The sequence below is a fragment of the Scardinius erythrophthalmus genome (assembly GCF_964197995.2).
Source record: "Scardinius erythrophthalmus genome assembly, chromosome: 3".
In the NCBI taxonomy this organism is placed as follows: domain Eukaryota; kingdom Metazoa; phylum Chordata; class Actinopteri; order Cypriniformes; family Leuciscidae; genus Scardinius; species Scardinius erythrophthalmus.
In genome coordinates this window covers 46,936,111-46,962,761 of record NC_138223.1, presented here as the reverse complement: position 1 = coordinate 46,962,761, position 26,651 = coordinate 46,936,111, and the positions used below count along the sequence as shown (strand labels likewise).

The 26,651-nt window shown below is 37.8% G+C and overlaps 1 protein-coding gene across 1 annotated transcript; it reads left to right on the top strand.

Annotated features, from left to right (window-relative positions):
* Positions 1-4,076: 4,076 nt before the first annotated feature.
* Positions 4,077-22,735, top strand: LOC308687928 (uncharacterized protein; the record flags this gene model as incomplete). Its single annotated transcript, XM_081360747.1, has 5 exons — positions 4,077-4,571; positions 4,869-4,973; positions 5,050-5,171; positions 5,242-5,345; positions 22,585-22,735. Exons 1-5 carry the CDS (start codon positions 4,469-4,471, stop codon positions 22,733-22,735), a joined length of 585 nt encoding a protein of 194 aa, XP_081216873.1. The 5' UTR covers positions 4,077-4,468.
* Positions 22,736-26,651: the final 3,916 nt, after the last annotated feature.

Sequence of the window (26,651 nt, the reverse complement as noted above, 5' to 3'; positions counted from 1 at the left end):
GCTGGAGCAAAAGAGATGTCTATTCAATACAGTTAACATTGACACATTAACATTATTTTGATGGTTTCTGTCTATCTGTGACCCTAATCAAACACACCTGAATCAGCTAATCAATGTCTTCAGGATTACTAGAAAGCTACAGACAGGAGAGTTTATCAGGGTTGGAGCTAAACTCTGCAGGACAGTGTTGGCCCTCCAGGACTGAGTTTGCCCATCCCAGGTGTGGAGTGTAGATGTACTCAGCCCTGTGTGGGGGTTTCCTGGTTACAGATTTCCAAAGACTGTTCTGCCAGTTTACCTTAAATACCCAGAACAGAAGAGTTGTAAATATTTACATAAATATTTTTGGATTTGGTTTTGGGGGAAAGGAGCCATGATTACCATATATCCTGAAGAGACACCACCCAAAACGGAGAACAGACTTTTCAGTCTTGCACATTATATAAGTGACTGTTGTGAAATTGAGACCATTTTACCAAATGCACTGAGACTTACACCAAATTTGAATGGGAAACAACAATATATTCACAAGATACATCATGTGTTTTATATTGATATTCTAGTGAACTTTCAGTGACTTGAGTCAGGGTGAAAGGAGGGAAGTAGGGAGAGGGGGGCTCATAGGGGGAGAGGAGAGAAGTCTGGGCAAGGCGGTTCTTATGCTCTTTCTTCTAATCTCCAGATTAGTTATTTGTATTGTTTAATGCAGGATGTTTGATTTCATGTTCTTTCTTAGCAGGAAACCCAGTCTTACAGTACAGACCGCAGCTCATCTGTGAACACATAGACTACTGTATTGTAAGACTGTGAGTTATAGCAAATAATGAAATCAGGCAGGTATATTCTAAATAGAGTTACCGAAGGCTCAACTGGACCACAAACAGAGAGTCTCTGGCAGGATGAAGGAAAAGCTCCAATGTGCAGTAAGTAGAAATTTTATTCTGACGTAGAGATGGAGTTGGTCATGGAGCAATAATGTTTGAGGAACTGAAAACTGTTACATAAAATTTCAATCATTCCTTTTTTCCTCTGAAAAATCCAACAGTTGTTCTAACTAACACTTTTTAGTTAACTTTACTTAATGTCTTAATTGTAAAAATCTAGTAATCTTTATTATTCACATACTATGCTTTGGTTATTCAGTTAAGATTGATTGACTTGTGTGCAATTTTGTCAGGCAAAAAAAAAAAAAAAAAAAATGTAATAGACTTAAGCTAGGTTTATACTCGGCACGTCCACACAAGCACGAAGGTGCGCGCAGCAAAAATTACGTCATTGCGGTGTGGAAGGTCGTGCGCGTTGGGTGCACAAGACCCCATTTCGCTTGGCGGCGTGCGCGGCTTTTTTTGTAACAGCGCGCGTGGCTCCGCATCCCAAGACGAACGACTTCGAGCCGAATCTGTCCGAGCTCGAACTTCTCAACACACCGGCACCCAGTTTGCATGTCTAAATTAGTTGCTTACATTTAAAATATGAGCATACAATAGCATAAAACGTATTTTAATGAACATATAGGTCCATGTTTAATAAAAATGTTCACGAAACTTAATAGTGAAATTAGAAAATATGTAAGAGATCGTTAATTTAGTTATATTGTATACACATTCTCATATCCATATACTTTGATTTATTGTCATGAGTAATAATCTCAGGGTTTACTGGTGTACTAAAATAAACATTGTCACGTGTGTATAGCTTTCTTCTTCTCACCGCTGAATCCTAATGGTTTAGAGGACAATTGCTCGAGTCGTCCCCTGTCGTTTCAAAGAATAGTACAATGGCGAGTGCGTCAAGTGTAAACGCCTCGTCCGTTTGGGGAGTCTGCGGAGACTCGCGCTGCGGAGCCAGGCGAAAGTATAAACAAGGCTTAAATGGTAATTCTTAATAGACTTTTCACTCATTTCCTCCACTGCAGTTATCTTTCTTTAGTTGCATTCACTCATTTCCTAAAGTCATCTTGAATGTTGAATTGTCAATACAACTAAAAATTTTGAGAGAACGTTAAACACGCTGATTTTCCTAAAATGTTTTAGTTTGAACTCACCATTATGACGATCAGTGTTCCCGTTGGTTGGTCACTTGGACCTTCATTTGTATTATTGTAATTCACTTCCAATTAATGCAGCAATGTAACAAGAAATCACAGATAGTTGATTTCAAAGGAAAAGTAAATAATAAATAGATTGCTTTTAAAAGGTGACCAAACTAAATCATCAACTAGTTTATTTTTAATTTTGTTAATAATCTTGTTAAACTGTATTGTCAACACTTATGTCATAAACACCTTGTGAAAGTTTTAACTGGGTTGATACAATCTCGCTATATTTTTACAAGATTTGTGACAATATCTTGCAATTGGTCAGGGTTGTGTTACACATAGACGTTAACATTCAGCATGCAAAACACAACAATGGTAACAAAAGTAAAATAAATATATGTGTTCTATCTGTTTGTCAGGAGGACGCAGGTGTTTGGTGTTGATGACAGTGTGTCTCGGGCTCATTTGTGTTCTTCTGCTGGTCTTCATCACACTCCAGCACTTCACCATCACAGCAGAGAGAGACCTGTTAAAGAGTTACAAGAACTCAGTTGAAGAGTTCAATCACACTATCATCAGCTTACAGGACAAGAACACTGATCTAATGACTGAAAAAGACCAACTGAAGAACAACTTCAGCTCTTTGAATCAGGAGAAACTGGAGTTAGAGACCAGAATAAAATGTCCCGCTGCTGAGAAAGGCCAGTCACACAACAGTTCCCACTCTTTGAGTCAGGAGAAACTGGAGCTGGAGACCAGAGACAAAGATCTCTCTGCTGAGAAAAGTCAGTTACAGGGAAGTTTTGATTCTTTGAGTCAGAAGAAACTTCAAGATCCCCAGTGTTAAATTAACACTCCTCAGTGTTTATATGTGTCCACACTACAGAGTGTTAAAATTAACACTGAAGCTGTGTTGGAGTTAATGAGATAATTAAGTTAACACTGAAGCAGTGTTGAAGTTAATGCAAAAATTAAGTGATTAATTGAGAGATGATTGAGCATTATTGAAGACACCAGATGATAATAAGAAGAATCACTGAAGGAGAAAATCTCAAATTGTGAGCCACCGATATGGTGATGGGTGTTTGCTTTAGTTGGGCTCTTGACCCTTATACAAAAAAATAACTTTAATTTTTGTTTGGCTGCCGTATCTGACTTACAACTGCCAGATGAACAAAGAAAAAAAAGTGATCTGATGGTGTTGGTTATGTTATGACAATCATCATTTGAACTTTATGTTGTTGGTTTATGTCATTGGTTACAGCATAACTGTGGTTCTGCATAAATATCCAGAATTTCAGATATAATATAAAGGATTTCTTGAAAGTTTTTTTTTTATCTTTATTTTATACACACACAGACATAAAGATTCAGTCTATGCATCTCAACAATGGTGACAATTGGGAAAAGTAAATTACATAGACAATTCAGATCATAATTTATTCATACCGCAATGCATGATGGGAGCCATTAATGAGTTGTGATTGGTGGAAGCCACTGCAACATGCTTTATTATTGTCACCATTGTTGAGATTCACAGGCTGATTATTGATGTCTGTGTTTCTAAATTAATACATTTGAAAGTGTTTTGATCAGAACAATGTTTATTAAATATATTGGATTATAAGGAAAATGTTGATAATCATATACAATAGAATCACACAACTGCTAACAAGATACACCAAACTATCTCAATAAGTTTCATTTTCGGATCACAGCATGATTATGTCAAAACTTAACCAACACTATCAGATCACACTTTTTCTTTGTTAATTTGACTGTTATAAATCAATAACAGCCGACAAACAAAGTCTAAAGTTAATAAGACACAGTAAGGGTCAAGAGCCCAACTAAAGCAAACACTCATCACCATAATGGTGGCTTACAATTTGTGATTTTCTCCTTCAGTGATTCTGCTTATTATCATCAGGTGTCTTCAATAATGGTCAATCATCACTCAATTGATCACTTAATTGTCTCATTAACTTTAACACTGCTTCAGTGTTACTTTAACACCATGTAGAGTGGGACCATATGTGCTCTGAGCAGTGTTGATTTAACACTGGGGAATTTACTGTGTACTTAAAATGAGGACAACTCTATGAAAACAGGTTATGTGACTATATCCGTTGACAAATGCCAGTAATAGAGAAGTTTCGACTAATGAGTGACTTTTTCTGATCTGGAAAGAATCCATTTTGATGGGGATTTTGCTCATCACATGTGGTTGGATGTACAAGAGGATACAATCATAGAGTTTGGGTCTGAGGAGAGTTTTAGGAAGTCTATATTTACATTAAAGGCAAATGTCAAATGAGATCACTTCCTGTGTAAATTTTGCACTATATAAGGTGGATTATTAAAAGTAGTCATCATTCTGAGGACCACAGCTCATCTGTATAGACGCACAGCAAGACACAAGAACGAATAATGGAATTTGACGACTACTATGAAAATCCTAATCGCAGAAATATTATGGACACACCTGGACCTCAAAGACACTGCCAGGATGAAGGAAGAGCCCGAAAGCGCAGTAAGCAGAGTTTAATTTGGGTTCATGAAATGAGAACTGTTAGATTTAATATTTTACTTACAAATGTTGATTTTAAACCTTATACACGAAGTTCTGTGATGAAACTCTATATGGTCCATAACTTGCAATGACATCATCTCTACAGGGCACAGCTGATTGGTTCCTGCTGTATCTGTAGCCACCAAGCTTTTTGGTCAACATTCAAATACTTGCCTAGATCATTTGCTGTTGTCGGGTCATGACAGAACTGACAATTTTCAATTTCAATATTATTCACTGATATCTGTGTTTTGTCAGGAGGAAGCAGTTCTTTGGTGTTGATCATAGTGTGTCTCGGGATCCTTTGTCTTCTTCTGATTACAGCCATCACACTGCTGCAATTTCAGTGCTCTTCTAAACGAGGTTTGTTGTACGTACATTTCTTTTTTCCATTTTTTTCTTTTGTGTAAACTGTTTGAACAAGTTGTGTTTCTTTCAGGATTTCTGTGGGGTCCAGATGGCTTGTTTATGTCCAGTGAGTCGATGAGCTGGTCTGACAGCAGGCATTACTGCAGAGAGCGAGGAGCTGATCTGGTCATTATCAACACTGAAGAGAAGCAGGTGAGTTTGTGTGAGTGACTGTTAATCAATGAGAGGAATCACACTTATTCCTGTCTTTATTCACACAAAGAGGCACATATCTTCATTAGTCAAGGAGAAAGTGTGGATTGGTTTGTCTGAGATTGAGAACGAGGGGATCATGAAATGGGTGGACGATTCACCACTGAAAAAAGGGTAAGTGCAAAAATACTTCTTTTTTTTTTACATTTCTGAAGACAGCTTTTGCCACAAACACATATAGCAAAACCACAAAAGGCGGTCCCTATAAATACATTCTATTAAAAAAAAAAACCTTCTCTCTTTTACTTTTCTGCACTTTCACTTCTGCTTTATGTTTACTCTAGAAATGTAGTGCTGAGATTACTGTTAATTTATGTATTTGTTGTGTGTGACATTCGTAAATTTTTTGTTGTTTAGTTGAGGTTATGAATAATTAAAAATCTGACACATTTTATTCAGGTTTTGGGCTGATGGTGAGCCGAATAACTATAATGCTGCACGTGAGGACTGTATTGAACTAAATCCTGGAAAACACACCCTGAACAACTGGAATGATCTCAGATGCTCTGAGAAGAGAAAAGGGATTTGTGAGAAATAGGGATCATCCTGTTTTTTCATCCTTAAACTTGTGTTACCTTATGGAATCAATCAATAGTGATCACATAATTCATTATTAAGAGTCCCGTCTTTTAAAACAATGCAAGTTGAATTCATCGAGCATTAACTGCTTTCATGTGTAATGTAATGCTGCACACTTTACATCTTATGTGTGTATGTCTTGCTCCATTATAAGCAGGTGTTCTTCTGGATGTTGTCATGCATCTCGTTTGTTAGTCTGAAGTGTTGAGCTGACAATCACAGTAAAATGTAGAAGTCTAAAGTGTCCCAGATTCTGATATTGAGTGTGAAACTGCTTTTATGTTGTGTTGCTTTCGTTTTCAATAAAATGGTAAAATAATAACCATGATTACCATAGTAAACTTAATTTGTGTTTTTATGTAATGTAATTGTTTTTTCATTGCCATTTTTTTTATATATATATTTTTCTTGTAGGTAAGAGTTGAAAACTGTTAAACTTTGGCCCTATCCCAACTGGCACCCTAAAAACTCTCGGTCTTCCATGAGTCCACACTTTCGTGACGTTCCGCCACTTTGACTGTCGGGAAGCGCGCGCATTGTAAGTCCACAAGACCGAAAGCGCATATGAAGTGTTATTTGGGACAGAGCCATTGGGTAAAACGCAGCACTCGTCACTGTCACTTTTTAACCAGCCGTCCAATCACAGTGGAGGGGGGGGGGGGACAAATACTACACCAACCAATCATTCTTCTTATACATCAACTGAAGAACAATGGAGAAGTTAATATTGCTGGTTATTGCATTTTTATTCAGTAATATTCCTCAAAATGAGATACTACCCACATAGCAACATTGTGTCGGCCCAGATCCGGCCCACATCTGGCACACATTGAAAGATGATCTGGCCCACATGCAGCGTGGACTTACGGCCAGAGGTGGGTAATCCAGGGCCAAAGAGTAAAAGTCCTTGCCATATGTTTATTCTAGGGCTGTTTTCGACTAAGGATTTTCATAGTCGAATCTGATTCGTTAGATTTTGCCGTAGTCGACTGATAGTCAAACCTTTTTTCTTTTTCTTTTTTTTTTTTAGATAGCAGCTAGATTTTTTCCATTTCAAACAAAAGAGCTAAAAAACACATATATATTACACATATATCATACCATTTCATAAACATGAGGAGCAATATGAGAGAGAAATTTGGTGATGGTTGTTTAGGTACATTAAACCACGTAAAGCTTTTTCACACCCATGAGAACCGCGTGGAGTCAACTCACGGTGCGTTCACACGGGGCGTCAGCGGCAACGCTTCCCATTGACTTTGAATGGGTGACGTCAAGCGTTGCTGAAAAGAATTGTGGATCCGTCGGCGGTGCTTCACTGGCGTGGCTCGCGGCAGAAGTTGAGAATTTTTCAACTTCTGCCGCAAGCAATGCCAGTGAAGCGCCGCAGACGGAAGCGTCAGCCAATAGGATCGCTCTATGCAAATACAGTAGCCAGGCGGCAGCCAATCACGTTCATCCTGTTCAAGAGCAGCAAACTGAGGATACATTTTAAATTTCATAGGCCTATGTCACACTTCCTGCTTCCGGAACGCGGAGTAGGGATTCAGAACTTCCGGTCAACAGTATTTGTCCATAAGGATTTAGATTATCAGCCATAATGACAAAACCATCCGAGGTAGACTGACCACGGGCTATGAGGTTTTGAAACTAATGTTTTTGCTACTGTAGAAGCTTTAAGTTCGTATGAAATCAACCTTGTTTTAAGAAAAACATGTTTTATCCGCGATCTTATGAAGAAAAACTACGCTACCCACAATCCTAAGCGTAGCAGCAACATCTGCTGATTGGTCCAACTCGCTGTAACCATAGAAACGTTTACCTTACTGACGAACGGCCCGCCACTGTTGTTGTAGTGCACCGGGTTGCTCTGCGTCAGGACATAGACAGCCATTCCTCAGCTTAAACGCTTTTCCACTCGAGAGTTTTCATTTACCATCCGAACCACATCGTCATATGTGACTTCAGGCAGGTTGCGGAGATATTTGGTCCCGCGATATCTATCAGACTCGCCATTGTAAAAAGCTAACCGGAAGAGTCGTATCCCTACTAAAAGACGTACTTCCGGTCTTCAATTTTTTCGTGACATAGGCCTATTGGCTGACGCTGCTATGACCATGGCGTCAGTGCCAAACTTCAGCCACGCCTTCCGTCAAGCGTTGACGCTGACGCCCCGTGTGAACGTACCGTCACAGCCGCTCCGCTGCCCTGCTGAAAATGTGAAGCAGAAACGCTTAATATCAGATAACGTCCATAATAATTGGACTCTGGGTTCGATTTTTTTTATCATTTTAAGTGGTTATGTGGAGCAACATGAGAGGGGAATTTGGTAATCACTGTTTAGGTACATTAAACCACGTAAAAGCTTTTTAACGCACATGAGAACCGTGTGGAGTCAACTCACAGCCGCTCCGCAGCCCTGCTGAAAATGTGAAGCAGATTTTTGAATACATTTTAATTTATTTACATTAGTAAGCTACAGGACATCGTCTTTCAAAACATGACCTGAAAAAATGAAATAAAAATGGTACCCAGCCCTTCTGAAAATGCGAATGCGTCTCTGTCCCCAGCACATTTCAAACCAAACTGACGCCCATGTATTCGACTATGAGGTTCATAGTCGAATCAGACCTCTCCGAATCGAATCGTCAAATCCTCGACTATTAGAAGTCAGCCCTAGTTTATTCCACCCATAAACTCAGTCAGCTTGATTTCACTAATTAGTTCTCTCTCCTGCTGAATTAGCAAATCCAGGTGACTGGAACAAAATACTGAGGAGGACTTTTACTTTCTGAACCTGGACTTTACACCTCTGCATAGCAATGCCACATGTCAGAAATAAACCAGAACTGGACCTTATTGTAGCCAAAATAATCTTTGTATAATAAATAATATTATTATATCTTTTGTCTTTTTTGGCCGCTGTGACAGTGTTTGTCAAACACATTTGCAGCAGCAAAGAAAGCTAAAGTGAAATGAGATCAGGTAATGATGGTTACCTGTTGATGGATTTATAATCACCATGAAATAGACTGATTCACTGAGGTATTTTAATCTAACAATTGTATTGTCACATTAATATTTTTTTCACAACACAAACACTGTGTTACTGCAGCATGAGATCAATCAATATTATAACTGTCAGTTAGAAGACTTTAACAAACATGAGCACGAAAGAGTCAGTTCAATTTGACACACACAGACATCAATAATCAGTGTATGAATCTCAATAATGGTGACAATCAAAAGTACTTTGCTGCAATGCATGCTGGGTACCAGCATAGTACAAAACTCCCAGCTAGGGATGGGCGATATATCGCATGCGATTGTTATGCGCATCTCATCAGTAAAGCCGGTTCCTTGATTAGTAGTAAATCACCTTCACCTGCTTTCAGATGGAGCGGTGTTAAATTAACACTCCTGGGGCTGGGAGTGTATATGAGTCCACACTCAAGAGTGTTAAAGTTAATGAGATAATTAAGTGATTAATTAAGTGACTATTGAGCATTATTGAAGACACCTGATGTTAACAAGCAGAATCACTGAAGGAGAAAATCACAAATTGTAAGTTACCATTGTGGTGATGGGTGTTTGCTTTAGTTGGTCTCTAGACCATTAGATGTTAACTATTATATTTACTGTTGTTTGTCTGCTGTTATTGATTTATAACAGTTAAATGAACAAAGTAAAATGTAATCTTATAGTGTGGGTTATGTTTTGACATAATCATGCTGTGATCTGAAAAAGGAAACTTAATGAGATAGTTTGGTTTAACTTGTTAGCAGCAAATTAGTGATTCTTCAGCCTATGATTATCAGTACTTTACTTATAATTCAAAACATTTAATAAACATTGTTCTGATCAAAAGACATTTAGATAAATTCATTTAAAACACAGACATCAATAATCAGCCAGTGAATCTCAACAATGGTGACAATAATAAAGCATGTTGCAGTGGCTGCCACCAATCACAACTCATTAATGGCTCCCATCATGCATTGCGGTATGAATAAATTATGATCTGAATTGTCTATGTAATTTACTTTTCCTAATTGAATATTCTGCTCGTCACCATTGTTGAGATGCATAGACTGAAACTTGACATCTGTGTGTGCCTAAAAGAACGATTTTTAAAAAAAAAAAAAACTTTTAAGAAATCCTTTAAATTATATAAAAAATTTTGGCCATTTATGCAGATTTTCTAACCAACAACATAAATCGAAGTCAGAATGAAAGATCTTAATGAGTTCAGTGATCAAGTTCAAATGATGAATGTTATAATGTAACCAACAGCAACAGATCACTTTTTTCTTTGTTCAACTGGCAGTTACAATTCAGATACAACAGCCAAACAAAATCTAAAGTACACATATAATGGCCTAGAGCCCAACTAAAGCAAACACCAATCACCACAATGGTAACTTACAATTTGTGATTTTCTCCTTCAGTGATTCTGCTTGTTAACATCAGGTGTCTTCAATAATGTTCAATCATCACTAAATTAATCACTTAATTATCTCATTAACTTTAACACTCTTGAGTGTGGACTCATACACTCCCAGCAGTGTTAATTTACTGGAGTTTTTGCTGTGTATAAAAAGCCGTAGTTAACTGACAAGCTGAGCCATATCGCATTAATTATTGCTGCCGATACGTCCGCTATATTAATGCGATATGGCTCAGCTTGTCAGTTAATTACGGCTCTTTGTAGTAAATGCCGCTCCATCTGAAAGCAGGTGATGGCGATTTACTACTAATCAAGGAACCGGCTTTACTGACGAGATGCGCATAACAATCGCATGCGATATATCGCCCAGCCCTACTCCCAGCATACATTGCGACATAAATAAATTATGCTGCTGAATTGTCCTATAATTTTGTTTGATTCTAAATATTTGCTTTTATTTTTTGCTGTTGGTTTTGTTGTGAATTAGTAGCTTTTCAGTGATGGTCTGAATTAATCTGTTTATCTACATATTTGTGATTGTCACCATTGTTGAGATTCATAATGCTGATTGTTAATATGTGTGTGACAGCATAAATTACTTTTTTTGTTTCGTTTTTGTAAAAAGATTTAAACTGATTGTTATATTGCTGGATCTCATGCTGCAGTAACACAGGGTTTGTGATGTGATTAGTGGAAGAACATAATTGTTAGATTATAAAAACCTCAGTGAATCAGTCTATTTCATGATGATTATAAAACCATCAACAGGTAACCATCATCACCTGATCTCATTTCACTTTAGCTTTCTTTGCTGCTGTAAATGTGTTTGACTAACACACAATTTGTGATTTTCTCCTTCAGTGAGTCTGCTTGTTATCATCAGGTGTCTTCAATAATGCTCAATCATCACTAAATTAATCACTTAATTGTCTCATTAACTTTAACACTGCTTCAGTGTTACTTTAACACCATGTAGAGTGGGACCATAATGTGCTCTGAGCAGTGTTGATTTAACACTGGGGTTTTTGCTGTGTAGGATAAAGTTATTGTCCAGCTAAAGTTAGTTTTGATTGATTGATGTACTTCCGTTGCGAAGATCATTAGTAGTTAACTTACCGCTAACACGACTGGCCGCTAACACGACACCGTTCTAACGAAAACCTCAAACCTCCAAAACGCAAACCTGCGAAACGCAGATGTCGCGCATTACGTGTTCAGTCCAAATGTATGTGCGTTTAAATATATATGTGCGCAGACGTGTAGGCGTGATTCCTTCTTTACAAATCAACCCTCAATAAACTACTTGTCTGGCCTTTAACATTTATAATACAGAATTTGTTTGGCACGTCCGCATAGCCACCAGGCCCGGCGTCAAGGGGGGGCTTGGGGGGGCTTACCCCCTAAGATGATCTCAAGCCCCCCCTTGCGGTGATCTGAATGATGATTATGTGACTGAGCGTTCGTGCAGGGTTCGCCTAAACACTTTATGAATAAGATAACAATAAACGAGAACTGCCTGAACTGTTCTTTACTTTAGGCTATTAAACGTCTTTTCACACACATGTGAGAGGAAAATCCGAAGACCGTGACACCCCAAGTACGCAATGCAGGACCTTAATTGCCTATCTACTAGCCCCGAGGTTAAAATGCATTGCACACATAGAACGAGCGCCAGCACATCCAGAATTAATGTGCATATACACAATCAAACATAAGGTCTGTTACAATTATTAGGCTACTTTTATTATCAAATCAATATTAGGCTACAATTAATTAGCCCCGCAATAATCTCATAGCGCATCACTGCATAACCGACGCGCAGCGATGAAGATGTTATATTAGTCCTCATTTAAAAAACAACGTGTTTAACATGAAATAATTCTCATTTTTTTTACCATGGGCCACAAGAGAAATATTAAGAAAATAAATTAAGGTTAGGCCCATAGGCGCCGATTTATGTTTTCCTCCGTGGGTGCTCATGGGCGCAAGCCCTTTAAAAAAAAAAAGTAGTCAAAAAATGTTTGCATTTCAAAACCTTAGGAAATGGACAGCGGCCGACACGAACACACACACCATATTTAGCCTACTTGATAATACAGCCGTAAAGTAATCTTTCAAGGACAGCGCCACTTCTCACAAATACAGACAGGATTGGAGATGGAAAGTTTAACTGACACGTAACCGCGATCAGCTTCGTGGGAAATTTACAAAATGTAACAGTGTTAAATTTGACAAATACTGTTCGATAGAACTGCTTGGTTTGTTACTACAGTAACAGTTATCTGCGTGCTTCCTTCTCAGCGATGAAGTTCCACATTTGTGGCTATCCAACACGAAAATGCATGCAGCAAAGCCTTTCCCAACATTGTTTTCTTCAGTTTTGTCGACAACTTTACCATCTCCACTAGCTATTCTTTTCTTCAACTCCTCAGACAGCATCCATCTCGATGACTGCAAGCAGATCGCGCGCGCGGTTATGATGACTTTTTAAAAGTGAAAGTAGCCCACTAAGCAAAATGATGTCCGAAAGACGTCTTTTCAACGTCAAATCGGACGTTGAAAAGACGTCCACTGAGGGTCTAGAATGAAAGTTGATATGACGTCTTTTTTCGACGTGTTCTGCACGTCCGATATAGACGTTCATCGAACCTTCGTACAAGGTTAAACACTAGTTCAGATGTGGCCATTGTGGACATATTTCAACATAATTTATGGTCTCATTTAGACATAATTACTTTGACTATTGCTGTCGGATGATCTTAGTGAGAATTAACAGAGGTTTAGATGTTGATATTTGTTTCATTTGAAGTGTCACCATTGTGGTGATCAATGTTTGCTTTAGTTGGGCTCTTGGTCCCCTTTCATTATACTTTAACTTTTCTTTGGCTGCTGTAACAGTGTGTTTGTGTAACACAATTGTTGTGGCAGAGAAAGCCTAGAAAAAGTTTGAGTGTTATCAGCTCAATGTTGATGATGACATAATCATCACAAAATGGGCATCTAATATTGTTTAAAGTTTTGTGTTTATATTTGGGATTAATAACCACCATCCTTGTGGAACTGCAATATTGGTGCCAAAAGCATTAAAATTATCACTTATTTGAAGGTGGATAAAAATCATGTGCACATGTTTTGAGCAAGAGTATCATATAGTCACACACAGACATCAAGATTTTGGCTATGAATCACAACAACGGTGACAATCAAAACAAAAAAGCTTGAGAATCAAGAATGAGTTTTGTACTATGAAAGCTACCCATCATGCATTGCAGGATGAAGCTTTTTTTTTTTTTTTTTGTCACCGTTGTTGTGATTTATATCCAAAATCTTGATGTCTGTGTGTGACTATATGATACATTTGCTCAAAACATCATGTGCACATGATTTTTATCCACCTTCAAATAAGTGATAATTTTAATGCTTTTGGAACCAATATTGCAGTTCCACAAGGATGGTGGTTATTAATCCCAAATATAAACACAAAACTTTAAACAATATTAGATGCCCATTTTGTGATGATTATGTCATCATCAACATTGAGCTGATAACACTCAAACTTTTTCTAGGCTTTCTCTGCCACAACAATTGTGTTACACAAACACACTGTTACAGCAGCCAAAGAAAAGTTAAAGTATAAAGAAAGGGGACCAAGAGCCCAACTAAAGCAAACATTGATCACCACAATGGTGACACTTCAAATGAAACAAATATCAACATCTAAACCTCTGTTAATTCTCACTAAGATCATCTGACAGCAATAGTCAAAGTAATTATGTCTAAATGAGACCATAAATGATGTTGAAATATGTCCACAATGCCCACATCTGAACTAGTGTTTAACCTTGTACGAAGGTTCGATGAACGTCTACCTGTATATCGGACGTGCAGAACACGTCGAAAAAAGATGTCATATCAACTTTCATTCTAGACCCTCAGTGGACGTCTTTTCAACGTCCGATTTGACGTTGAAAAGACGTCTTTCGGACATCATTTTGCTTAGTGGGAGGTATAGAGACTCCTGAGAGGGCGTGGGCACAACTGATGTGGATTTTAAATTATTTTATTTACTTGAAATACAGGCATATTTTTGTAGATGTGTTCCTAAAAATGTGCATATATGTTTACGTTTGTACGTGATTGTTTTAAACCCGTGTTTAGACCCGTGTCCGACCCGCACCCGTTTGAGCAAAATTTTTGTTGACTCACCATTGCGGTTAATTCTTCAGGAGGATATACTGACTATGGGAGCAACGTCTCTGCGTACAGAGCGGGGTCACTAAATAGGCGTTTTCATCCGAGAAACACTTCACATAGCACCAACTGCAATGTTAAATGACAGTCTGGCACATGTGGGTGCTCGGTATTTTCCGTGGGTGCTCAGTATTTTCCGTGGGTGCTCGAGCCCCGGAGCACCTACGGTATCGGCGCCTATGGTTAGGCCTATACGTTATCAGCACATGTTAAGTAGATTCAGCTCTCATCGGTCAGTTTTTAGTTTCACTTTCTATAGTGAAAAATTGAATGGGATTTGATAGTAACGTTACTTCTCCACCGACATAACTCACCTTCGCTCAAAGTGCTCGCCTTCATAGTTTAAAACGCAAATATGTCAAATGTTGCGACGTGACGTTTTTCTTTTTCAACAATTGCGCAGAATGATGGACAACAATCACATTTCGCCGCGATATCCCCACGAAATATTTCCAATCACATTTCACGCACGTCTTATTAACACACACCCCCCCCCCCCCCCCGTCGTCACGCAAGCCCACCTAAAAATTGTAAAAGCCCCCCCAAGTAGTTTGTCCTGGAGCCGGGACTGGTAGCCACACGAACCGGAATTATCCCGAAAACATTTTATCTGTAGAGAGGTAAAGGGAAGGGAGGGAGGGAGGCCTTCACAGGGGAGAGACTGGTTGACACTTCAGGACTGGGCTGTCGTCGCGTCCAGGCGCAGGTCCTTCATCCGATCTGGATACGGCCTGGATCCGGCGGACTGCGGTAAACCTTGTGATCTCTCTGGAGACCTGTTAAAGAACACAGTTGAAGAGTTCAATCACATTATCATCAGCTTACAGGACAATTACACTGATCTAATGACTGAAAAAAGACCAACTGAAGAACAGCTTCAGCTCTTTGAGTCAGAAGAAACTGGAGTTATAATACAGTCACGTTGTTTGATGAACTAAAGAAAGAAGCATCTAAACGAACTCATCACATCTGCTTAAAGAACTTAATTATATAATTAACTTCAGTTACTGAAGCATTCAGTTGAACTGACTGCTTCATTGTTACTTTTCCTTGTTACTAATGTGTTCACACCGAACAGTATTAATTTAACAATGGGGATTTTTATTTTTCTGCATTTTCACTTCTGCTTTAGCTCTTTCTCTTATTTTGTCTTTGGGGTTTCCCTTCGAGGAGGCAAAGGAAGCAGTGCTTAAAAAAAACTGAAATAAGAAATTAATCCACAGTACAAGAATAAAACAACGCAAATCCCGCCTCTCATTTTCATGCGCATCAAATCGGTCTGACTTAATAGGTATAAATAATGGTGTTAATGAGAATACTAATTAAGAAGTAAACAACTCACCCATATCACCACTTTATTCACATTAGATTCACTTGAAATGGTAAATGGACTGCATTTATATAGCGTTTTCACAAGACCCAAGGCCATCAAAGCGCTTTACATATTGCCTCGCAATCACCCATTCATTCACTCATTCATACACCGACGGCGGTGTCAGCCAAATGACTTGAAAATACAACCTGTAAGTGTGTGTGCAGTCAGCTTGGTGAAATTAAAGGCACATCTCCGTGTCTGTGACCAGGGACAGCGCTAGGCCTGTAGGGAGGACTGAAGTGATAATTGAGGAAGAAAAACATCTGGGGCCGTATGTAATATTTTAGTCTGTCAAAATTCTAAGAATCACATAATTTCTAAACTAAGTGTGATTCATAAAGGTTCTTACGTGTTGAGACTTGGTCTCAGCTCCTAAACTATTTAAGTGTAACAAGAAGGCAGCAGAGAGGAGGAGGCCGCACACTTTTCAATGAAAATATAATGTATTAGAGTTAAATGATGATGAATTGATCAAATGATAAAAGTTTGATCATCAAGGTATTCTTTTTGTAACACACCTTTAAGAAATGTAATAGCTTCTCCCACTCTACAAACCAGTGCACTAACTACATAAATTAAAGTAATAATAACATTGTTGGCGACTTGCAGCAGTGCACCACCAGTGATGACTTGAGCTCATCAGTCCACAGTAAGCAGGGTTTTAAATAGCACTTTTGTGCAGAGGTGTAAAGTCCAGGGGTCAGAAAGTACCCAGATAGCAACATTGTTTCGGCCCGGATCCGGCCCACATCTGGCACTTGTGGAATACGGATCTGGCCCACATGCAGCGTGGAATGACGGCCCTTGGGTGGCCCACTCCTGTTTGCCAGATCTGGGCCACAAGCAGGCCATAGCAATGCCACATGTCAGCCAAAAGCAAATAAATAAACCAGAACTGGACCTTACCTGAGCCACAAAGTCTGTGTATATTAAAAATAGTGTAATTTCAGCCTTAATAAGCATGTTAACAAGCAGAATCACTGAAGGAAAGAAGAGAATAGAAAAAGAGACGAGCAGAAACACAAGAACTACAACTGACTTCAGACACAGTCTTAGATGAAATCAACTGAAGAGAAAAGAAGACATTAAATCTGTGAAGATCTCAGCAGAGGAGGATTAAACAACTCCACAAACAGCATTACCAGCTTCACTTATTACTAACCAGACTGACTTTATTTCTGTCAGACGTCTACAAAAGTTTTTATTGATAATTAACAGAGGTTTAACTCTAATGTGTTTCATTTAAAGTCACCATAAGAGTGATTAGTGTTTCCATTAGTTGGGCTCTTAACTCTGACTATATATTATGTCTTTTTTGGCCGCTCTGACAGTGTGTTTGTCAAACACATTTGCAGCAGCAAAGAAAGCTAAAGTGAAATGAGATCAGGTGATGACGGTTACCTGTTGATGGTTTTATAATCATAATGAAACATGTTTCACTGATGTCTTTGGAATCTAACAATTGTGTTGATCCATTAATATTTTCAAGCCCTGTGTTACTGCAACATGAGATACAGCAATATTATAACAATAAGTTCAAAGACTTTATCAAGCATGAGCACAAAAAAGTCAGTTTATGATGAGACACACAGACATCAACAATCAGCGTATGAATCTCAACAATGGTGACAATCAAAAGTACTTTGCTGCAATGCATGCTGGGTACCAGCATATTACAAAACTCCCAGCATGCAATGCAACATGAATAAATTATGCAGCTGAATTGTTCTATAATTTTGTTTGATTCTAAATATTTGCTTTTATTTTTTGCTGTTGGTTTTGTTGTGAATTAGTAGCTTTTCAGTGATGTTCTGAATTTATCTGTTTATCTAAATATTTGTGATTGTCACCATTGTTGAGATTCATACGCTGATTGTTGATATCTGTGTGTGTCAACAAAAGCTAATTTTTTTTATCTCATGTTTGATAAAAGCTTTAAACTAACTGTTATAATATTGGTGGATCTCATGCTGCAGTAACACAGGGTTTGTGATGTGAAAGTATTAATGGATCAACACAATTGTTAGATTACAAAGACATCAGTGAAACAGGTTATTTCATGATGATTACAAAATCATCAACAGGTAACCATCATCACCTGATCTCATTTCACTTTAGCTTTCTTTGCTGCTGCAAATGTGTTTGACTAACACACTGCCACAGCGGCCAAAAAAGACTAGGAGTTTAGATATCCTAAGAGTTAAGAGCCCAACTAATGGAAACACTATTCACTATTATGGTGACTTCAAATGAAACACATTAGAGTTAAACCTCTGTTAATTCTCAATAAGAACTTCTGTAGACGTCTGACAGAAATAAAGTCAGTCTGGTTAGTAATAAGTGAAGCTGGTAATGTTGTTTGTGGAGTTGTTTAATCCTCCTCTGCTGAGATCTTCACAGATTTAATGTCTTCTTTTCTCTTCAGTTGATTTCATCTAAGACTGTGTCTGAAGTCAGTTGTAGTTCTTGTGTTTCTGCTCGTCTCTTTTTCTGTTCTCTTCTTTCCTTCAGTGTTTCTGCTTGTTAACAGGCTTATTAAGGCTGAGATGACTCTGTATTTAATATACACAGACTTTATGGCTCAGATAAGGACCAGTTGTGGTTTATTTCTTTGCTCTTGGCTGACATGTGGCATTGCTATGGCCTGCTTGTGGCCCAGATCTGGCAAACAGGAGTGGGCCACCCAAGGGCCGTCATTCCACGCTGCATGTGGGCCAGATCCGCATTCCACAAGTGCCAGATATGGGCCGGATCCGGGCCGAAACAATGTTGCTATCTGGGTAGAAGTCCTGCCATTTGTTTATTCCACCCATGAACTCATCCAGCTGATTTCACTAATTAGTCCTGTCTCCTGGCTGGAAAACTGTGCTAATTAGCAAATCCAGGTGATTGGAACAAAATACTGAGGAGGACTTTTACTTTCTGAACCTGGACTTTACACCTCTGCTTTTGTGACACTAACCACAGCAAACATACTGTACACAGTAAATTCCCCTGTGTTAAATTAACACTGCTCAATGTTCATATGGGAACCACCAGCAGGGTGTTAAAAGTAACACTGAAGCAGTGTTAGAGTTAATGAGATAATTAAGTGATAATTTAAATGAAGTTTGCTAAAACCATCAAATTATGTGGAAAATATTTTTAGATTTATATTTTTTAAATATTTTAAAATATGAGGGAAGAACAAAACACTAAACTTATTTCAAGTCAAGACACCTTTATTTAGTTTTTTTTTTTTTTACAATATAGATTGTTATAAAGAAGCTTTACATTGTTTACAGGAAAAGAATACAACAAAGCTCATTTTGGCTGTACAGCAGCTCTAAATTTAGCCCATGATTTACTCACCCTGAAGCCATCTTCTTTCAGACGAATACAATCAGAGTTATATTAAAAAATGTCCTGGCTCTTCCAAGCTTTATAATGGCAGTGAATGGCCATATATTTTCTGAAGACAATCAAAGTGCATCCATTCATGATTAAAGTGTTCCACGCATCACCGGCGGTTAATAAAAGCCTTCCGAAGTGAATAAAGTGCCAAAGTGCGTTTTTTGTAAAAAAAAAAAAAAAAATCCATATTTAAAACTTTATCGACTAAAATAACTACACTGTAAAAAAGAATACATTGATTTTATTAATATCTAATTAATAAAAATGAGGCAACAGATTACAAGCAATATTATTAATTAAATTTAACAAATTAGAATTGAGTAATAATTAATCAAATGAATTCCTTAAAAGTTAACCATTTAAAATGAGTAAAATTTACAAAATATCTTTTATTGCCAACATTGAAGACACCTGGTGTTAACAAGCAGAATCACTGAAGGAGAAAACCATAATTAAAGTTACCATTGTGGAGATCAGTGTGTGTTTTAGTTGGGCTCTTGACCCTTAAATTATTAACTTTAAGTTTTGTTTGGCTACTGTACCTGAGTTATAACAGCCAGATGAACAAAGAGAAAAGGTGATCTGATGGTATTGGTTGTGATTGAACACAATCATTATCTCACAATCATTAGACCTGAATCGCTGAACCTCATATAGAGTCCAATTTATGAGTTAAGTTAACTTTATTAATTACAGCAGTGTAATATTTTTAGCCTTGTCAATGAAATCCAAATGATCTATTCAATATTAAAAAATAAATAAATGTTTTATTGGGTTTTTTTTAGGCACAAACACCCATCAAGATTTTGCGTATGAATCTCAGCAATGGTGACAAACAGATCACCTCTGAACATAAGCTCATTATTTATTCATGCAGCAATGCATGATGGGAGCCATGAATGAGTTTTGATTGGTGGAACCCAGAATGCACTGCAACATGCTTTATTATTGTCACCATTGTTGAGATTCACAGGCTGATTATTAATGTCTGTGTGTCTTCTTTTTATGTCAGATAAACTTTTTAGAAATTATTTGCCTTACATTGTAAAAGTTAAAAAATATTATGCTGTACAAGGCCAGTGCTGCTATAGTTAATAAAGTACACCTAACTCATATATTGGACTCTATGAGTTCAGTGATTTAGGTCAAATGATTGTGAATTAATGATTATGTTAAAACACAACCAACACCATCAGATCACCATTTCCCTTTGTTCATCTGGCTGTTAGAACTCATGCACAGCAGCCAAACAAATCTTCAAGTTAATAATTTAAGGTCAAGAGCCCAACTAAAACACACACTGATCTCCACAATGGTAACTTTAATTATGGTTTTCTCCTTCAGTGATTCTGCTTGTTAACACCAGGTGTCTTCAATGTGCTGCGTTAACGCGAGACTATAGACCCCTTTTGCGCCTACGTCACGGCGCTAGCTGGAGGCAAAACAAACGGAAAACTGGAGGCGGCCAATACAAACCAGCACAGATTCGGCTACATAATAAGGAGCTTAAATTATTATTTTTATTATTAAAAGTCATCTTGTTGTGTTCTTGGGTGCAAGAATCAATGAAAAATGAGTATGCTGTATCTGGAATTTTTATTTCTAGAAAATATTCATATCATTCAAATTGCACCGTATGTCACTCTTTACATTGTCGTCTTGGCGCTGGCTAGGCAGAACTGCGGATTGAACCACACAAGTCTTTACATGACCATTCAGCACATAGTTATATTATAGGCATCTAAATATATTTATATGTCCTCATTTTCTCTTTACCCTCGGTTTCTCTATCGGGCAGGTGTAGAAGTCAGGCCACTCAACCGGGGGTAGCGTTAACGTTAATCCTGTCAGTTCGTCCATTGACTGAGCGTGTACCGTCATCTGGTTCCGTCCGTTAAAATTAACTTTTGCAAATAACAATCGGCGTCCTGGACAGTGAGTGACCTTGCACATTAAGACAAAATCGGATTTTCTCCAGTCATTGATAAAAAACAAGCTAACAAAACTTGCAAACTAACGTTAGTGAAGCGGCCAGAGAGATCTTTCTGCCTCCAGCTAAGCTCCGCCCACACAAATACGTCACCGTGTTTACCAACTGTAAAAGGGTCTATTATCGGGTGATAAAAAAATTTCGCCGTTAATCTATTCTCCAAGTTGAGTTGGAGCTACACAAGCTGCTATGATGACGCAATCTACCCGTGGCCGCGAGCTACACCCGGCTGCAACGCATCATATTCGTCGTCATCTTAAGTAAACACGGCTGAAAGTTAAAGTTGGTGTAAAAGATCAGAACAACATCCATTATTTGGACTTGGTTCGGATTTAAGCCGTCCGACGCAGACTGTGTGGTGTAACAGTTCGGTAAATTAACACACGACTAATCCGTTCTACCACCTCAAATTCAAAACGAAACATATCACTGAAAACCAGCGCGCGCGTATTATTCCCAACATGTCTTAGTGGTGTAGAACATAATCTCTGTCTGCGCCCGATTTAAAGAATCGTTGTTGTGTTTCTTTTTAACTGAAAAGACATCAGTTAGAATATTCTAATTTTAAATTTGGGGTTTCATAAGCTCCAAGCCATAATAAACATTAGACCCACTTAAGTCTCTGCCGCTAGTGTACTTAAATTTTATTTATCTGCAAAATTATGTTGTATACTTACAGTTTTGCACAATATATGTTCTCAAAACTACATACACCCTTTAAAAAAATACATTTAGCAGTTGTTTAGCAGGGTCTGTGTAACCTGTTCTGAAATGGTTTTATTATAATATATATTGTTATGGCAAGAGGCTGCAGTGTATATCACAATATGGATTTAAGGCCATATCGCCCATCCCTAATCGATAGCCTATAGTAGTTGATAATAACATAGGCCTACCTAATGTTGCCTACGGACGGTAACAGTACAGTAGTAACTTTTACAGTCTATGAGTAGAACAGCTTTCTCAAGCAGTTTGTGATGCATTTTGGAAACAGGAGATGAGCCCCTGGTCTAATGCGCCACCTGGCTTGAGAAACCCGTTCTCAAAGACTTAGCCTACTTTTATAGTCATTATTTGGGTAGCACACATATTCTGAATGCCTTCGGCAGAATTCAAATGAGCCATTTTAATCTAGATTAATCTAGATTCATTTCAAAATGAATCTAGATTAATCTAGATTAAAAAAATGAATCTATGCCCACCTCTAATTTTAACACTTTACACACTTGAGTGTGGACTCATATACACTCCCAGGAGTGTTCATTTAACACTGGAGTTTTTGCTGTGTACACTGATATGTGTGTGTTTTCTCTGTCAGGAGGACGCAGGTGTTTGGTGTTGATGACAGTGTGTCTCGGGCTCATGTGTGTTCTTCTGCTGGTCTTCATCACAATGTACCCAGTCAACACTATGATCTCACAGTGATGTCACCATGTGGTCACAACGTCTGCAATCTGAGTTCACAGTGATCTAAAAGTGTAACCGCACAGCGCTCTCACTGTGTGCTCAAACTATGACCACAATATGAGCTCATCCCAGCTAGAAATGTTATTGTTCTATGAATGTTTTGAGAGCATTATGTTATGTTCTTATAATATTTTCTGTAGTTAATTTTATTTTTGTAACCAGAATGTTCTCCTAAAAGGTAGGATAACACTCTCTATAAACATTTCAAACATGTTTAGTGATGACATTGATAGAACATTATCCCCCCTAACATTCTTAGACAGTTATAGCGGGAAGTTTCGATGTTTAGAAATTATGTTTAAGAGGTTTACATGTTGAAGTTTGTTTGAAGAGTTTGGTCACCATTGTAGAGGTCAGTGTTTGCTGTAGTTGGGCTCTTTGGTCTTAGGGCTGGGCGCTTTAAATCGCGATATTGTCATGCGCATCTCGTCAGTAAAGCAGGTTCCTTGATTAGTAGTAAATCACCATCACCTGCTTTCAGATGGAGTGGCATTGACTACAAAGAGCCGTAGTTAACTGACAAGCTGAGCTATATCGCATTAATATCACGGACGTATCGCCAGCGATAATTAATGCGATATGGCTCAGCTTGTCAGTTAACTACGGCTCTTTGTACACAGCAAAAACTCCAGTGTTAAATTAACACTCCTGGGAGTGTATGAGTCCACACTCAAGAGTGTTTAAGTTAATGAGATAATTAAGTGATTAATTTTGTGATGATTGAACATTATTGAAGTCACCTGATGTTAACAAGCAGAATCACTGAAGGAGAAAATCTCAAATTGTAAGTTACCGTTATGACGATCAATGGTTGCTTTAGTTGGGCTCTAGGCCCATATATTATTAACTTTAGATTTTGTTTGGCTGTTGTTTCTGAATTATAATCACCAGTTGAACAAAGAATAAAGTGATCTGATGATGTTGATTATGTTATGACAATATAAAGGATTTCTTAAAAGTTGTTCAAAAAAAAAAAAAAAAAATCATTCTTTTAGGCACACACAGATGTCAAGATTCAGTCTATGCATCGCAACAATGGTGAGGAGCAGAATATTCAATTAGGAAAAGTAAATTACATAGACAATTCAGATCATAATTTATTCATACCGCAATGCATGATGGGAGCCATTAATGAGTTGTGATTGGTGGCAGCCACTGCAACATGCTTTATTATTGTCACCATTGTTGAGATTCACAGGCTGATTATTGATGTCTGTGTTTTAAATGAATTTATCTGAATGTCTATTGATCAGAAAAATGTTTATTAAATATTTTGAATTATAAGTAAAGTACTGATAATCATAGGCTGAAGAATCACTAAACTGCTGCTAACAAGTTAAACCAAACTATCTCAATAAGTTTCCTTTTTCAGATCACAGCATGATTATGTCAAAACATAACCAACACTATAACAAAACATTTTACTTTGTTCATGTAACTGTTATAAATCAATAACAGCAGACAAACAACAGTAAATATTAAAGTAAACATATAATGATCTAGAGCCCAACTAAAGCAAACACCCATCACCTTAATGGTAACTTACAATTTGTGATTTTCTTCTTCAGTGATTCTGCTTGTTAACATCAGGTGTCTTCAATAATGCTCAATCATCACTAAATTAATCACTTAATTATCTCCTCAGCCCTAAATGCCGCTTCATCTGAAAGCAGGTGATGGTGATTTACTACTAATCAAGGAACCGGCTTTACTGACGAGATGCGCATAACAATATCGCGATTTAAATCGCCCAGCCCTAGTGTCCATAATATGAGCACACAGTGAGTGCACAGTGCGGTTACACTTTTAGCTCACTGTGAACTCACATTGTGGTCATATGGAGAGATCACTGTGAGATAAACGTGTTGGGTGGCCGTAGCCAGCTATGAGGTCACCGAGGTCCGGACCTCGGTCATTTTTTTATATTCAAAAATAAAATTTCAAGCTCTCTGAATGATTAATTAGCCGTTTAAGCTACGTCATATGTGTGTTTGCAATTCATGTCGCTGAGAGAAGGAACAGTGAACGGGGCTTGAGAGCGCGTTGTGAGCTTACAGTCTATGGTTGTGAGTGAGGGCGCGGGTGCAGCCTCTGTGTTGCCAGATCCACCTATTATACGTCTTTTGGACTCGTTTTTCCCATTTATTGTGACACTTTAGGACGTTAATAAAGTGGAAAGTTGAATGTTAGGGCTAGTGATATATTAATTTTCTTTTCCAAAACACAAGCTTTGAACTTTTTTCTCATTATTATTATTATTTTTTTTTTTTTAATGTTTTTCGTGGCATTAATAAAAAGAAGAAGCTTAGACAAACTGTAATTGCTGACAGGAAGATACCAAATTCGGTAAGACAAACGCAATGATCATGATTATCTGTAAGAAATGTAGGCTACAACACTATCAAAAACAATAGCATAATACAGATCTGTATCATTATTCTAACGTTATTTGTAACTTGTTACGAAATAAAAAGTCTCTCACCTAAAAAAAACGTACTTTCCTGTCCCGTCAGTCTCGTTGCGCGTCCTCTTCAATTACACGCGCAAATGCGGCAGAGCGCTTTATGTCACTTTATTATAAATAAAGCGCAAAAGAAACTACAAGCATGATGCAACAACATCGTAGTTGATGTCAATTTGTAAGTCATGAAATTACCAAAAAGTGCCAATAAATTCCGCAACTTACTTCATGTTTGGAATGATTTACATGCAGGTTTATGTTCATTCAATTTTCATTCTATTCATCAGGATCAGTGGTCATGTTCATTAACAGCTCATGTTAGTATTGTGTATTTACCATGGTTACTGTTGTTTCCTTAACCCAAAAATGCCACTTATTTTCACTGTGTTTTTGCACTATATTTCTAAATGATTGTGGTCTGACATACCAACTTATTTGTATTTACAAAAACTATTTTGGAACTGCTATTTAATAGCCTTATACTTTATTCATCATCAGTAGGCCTATGTGTCATATTCTTATACAGTATATATATATATATACATATAATATATATATATATATATATATATATATATCACTAATTGTTTGGCATACTAAAACACCAGTGATAATGTAATGTAGACAAACTCTATATCATAACTAAAAAATAAGTTTGAGCCCCCTTTAATGTCCAGGTACAAGTCAATGTTTTTTCTTTTTGCACAGTTCATGGGTTGAAGCCCGTTGAAGCTCTTAATTTTGAGCTCTCAAAGAGCACCAGATTGATGCATTTAGCCTTAAAATGTACAAAATTTTCTTACGGGGGAGCATGCCCCCGAACCCCCCTAGAGGGACAGAGGTCCACCCATCATAGTTTTACAAAATCCTATGGGAAAGAACGATCATTTATGAAATTTACTCCAGCATAGTACAACAAAGTTCCTTTTAAGTCAGTAAACTAAAACTGTTAATGCAAAATTCAAATATCCTTCGACAAACTATACATTTGGCCTGCCTAAGGGGGGCCTCCGAATTCTTAATCCGGCCCTGCACCTCACCCCGGACCTCACTAATTTTCAAACCCTGGTTACGGCCATGGGTGGGTACATCACCATCACAGCAGAGAGAGACCTGTTAAAGAGATACAAGAACACAGTTGAAGAGTTCAATCACACTATCATCAGCTTACAGGACAAGAACACTGATCTAATGACTGAAAAAGTCAACTTCAACTCTTTGAGTCAGAAGAAACTGGAGTTAGAGACCAGAGTCAATGATCTCAGCGCTGAGAAAGGCCAGTTACAGAGAAGTGCTGATGCTTTGAATCAGAAGAAACTGGAACTGGAGACCAGAGTCGCGTCTTTGAGTGAGGAAATGACAAAAGTTTTTAAAGAAGGTTAGAATCCATTTTTTTTTGTATTCCTACTTTTCTTTATCTTTCATGTACACAGCTTTAGTGTGTGTGTTTCTGTTAG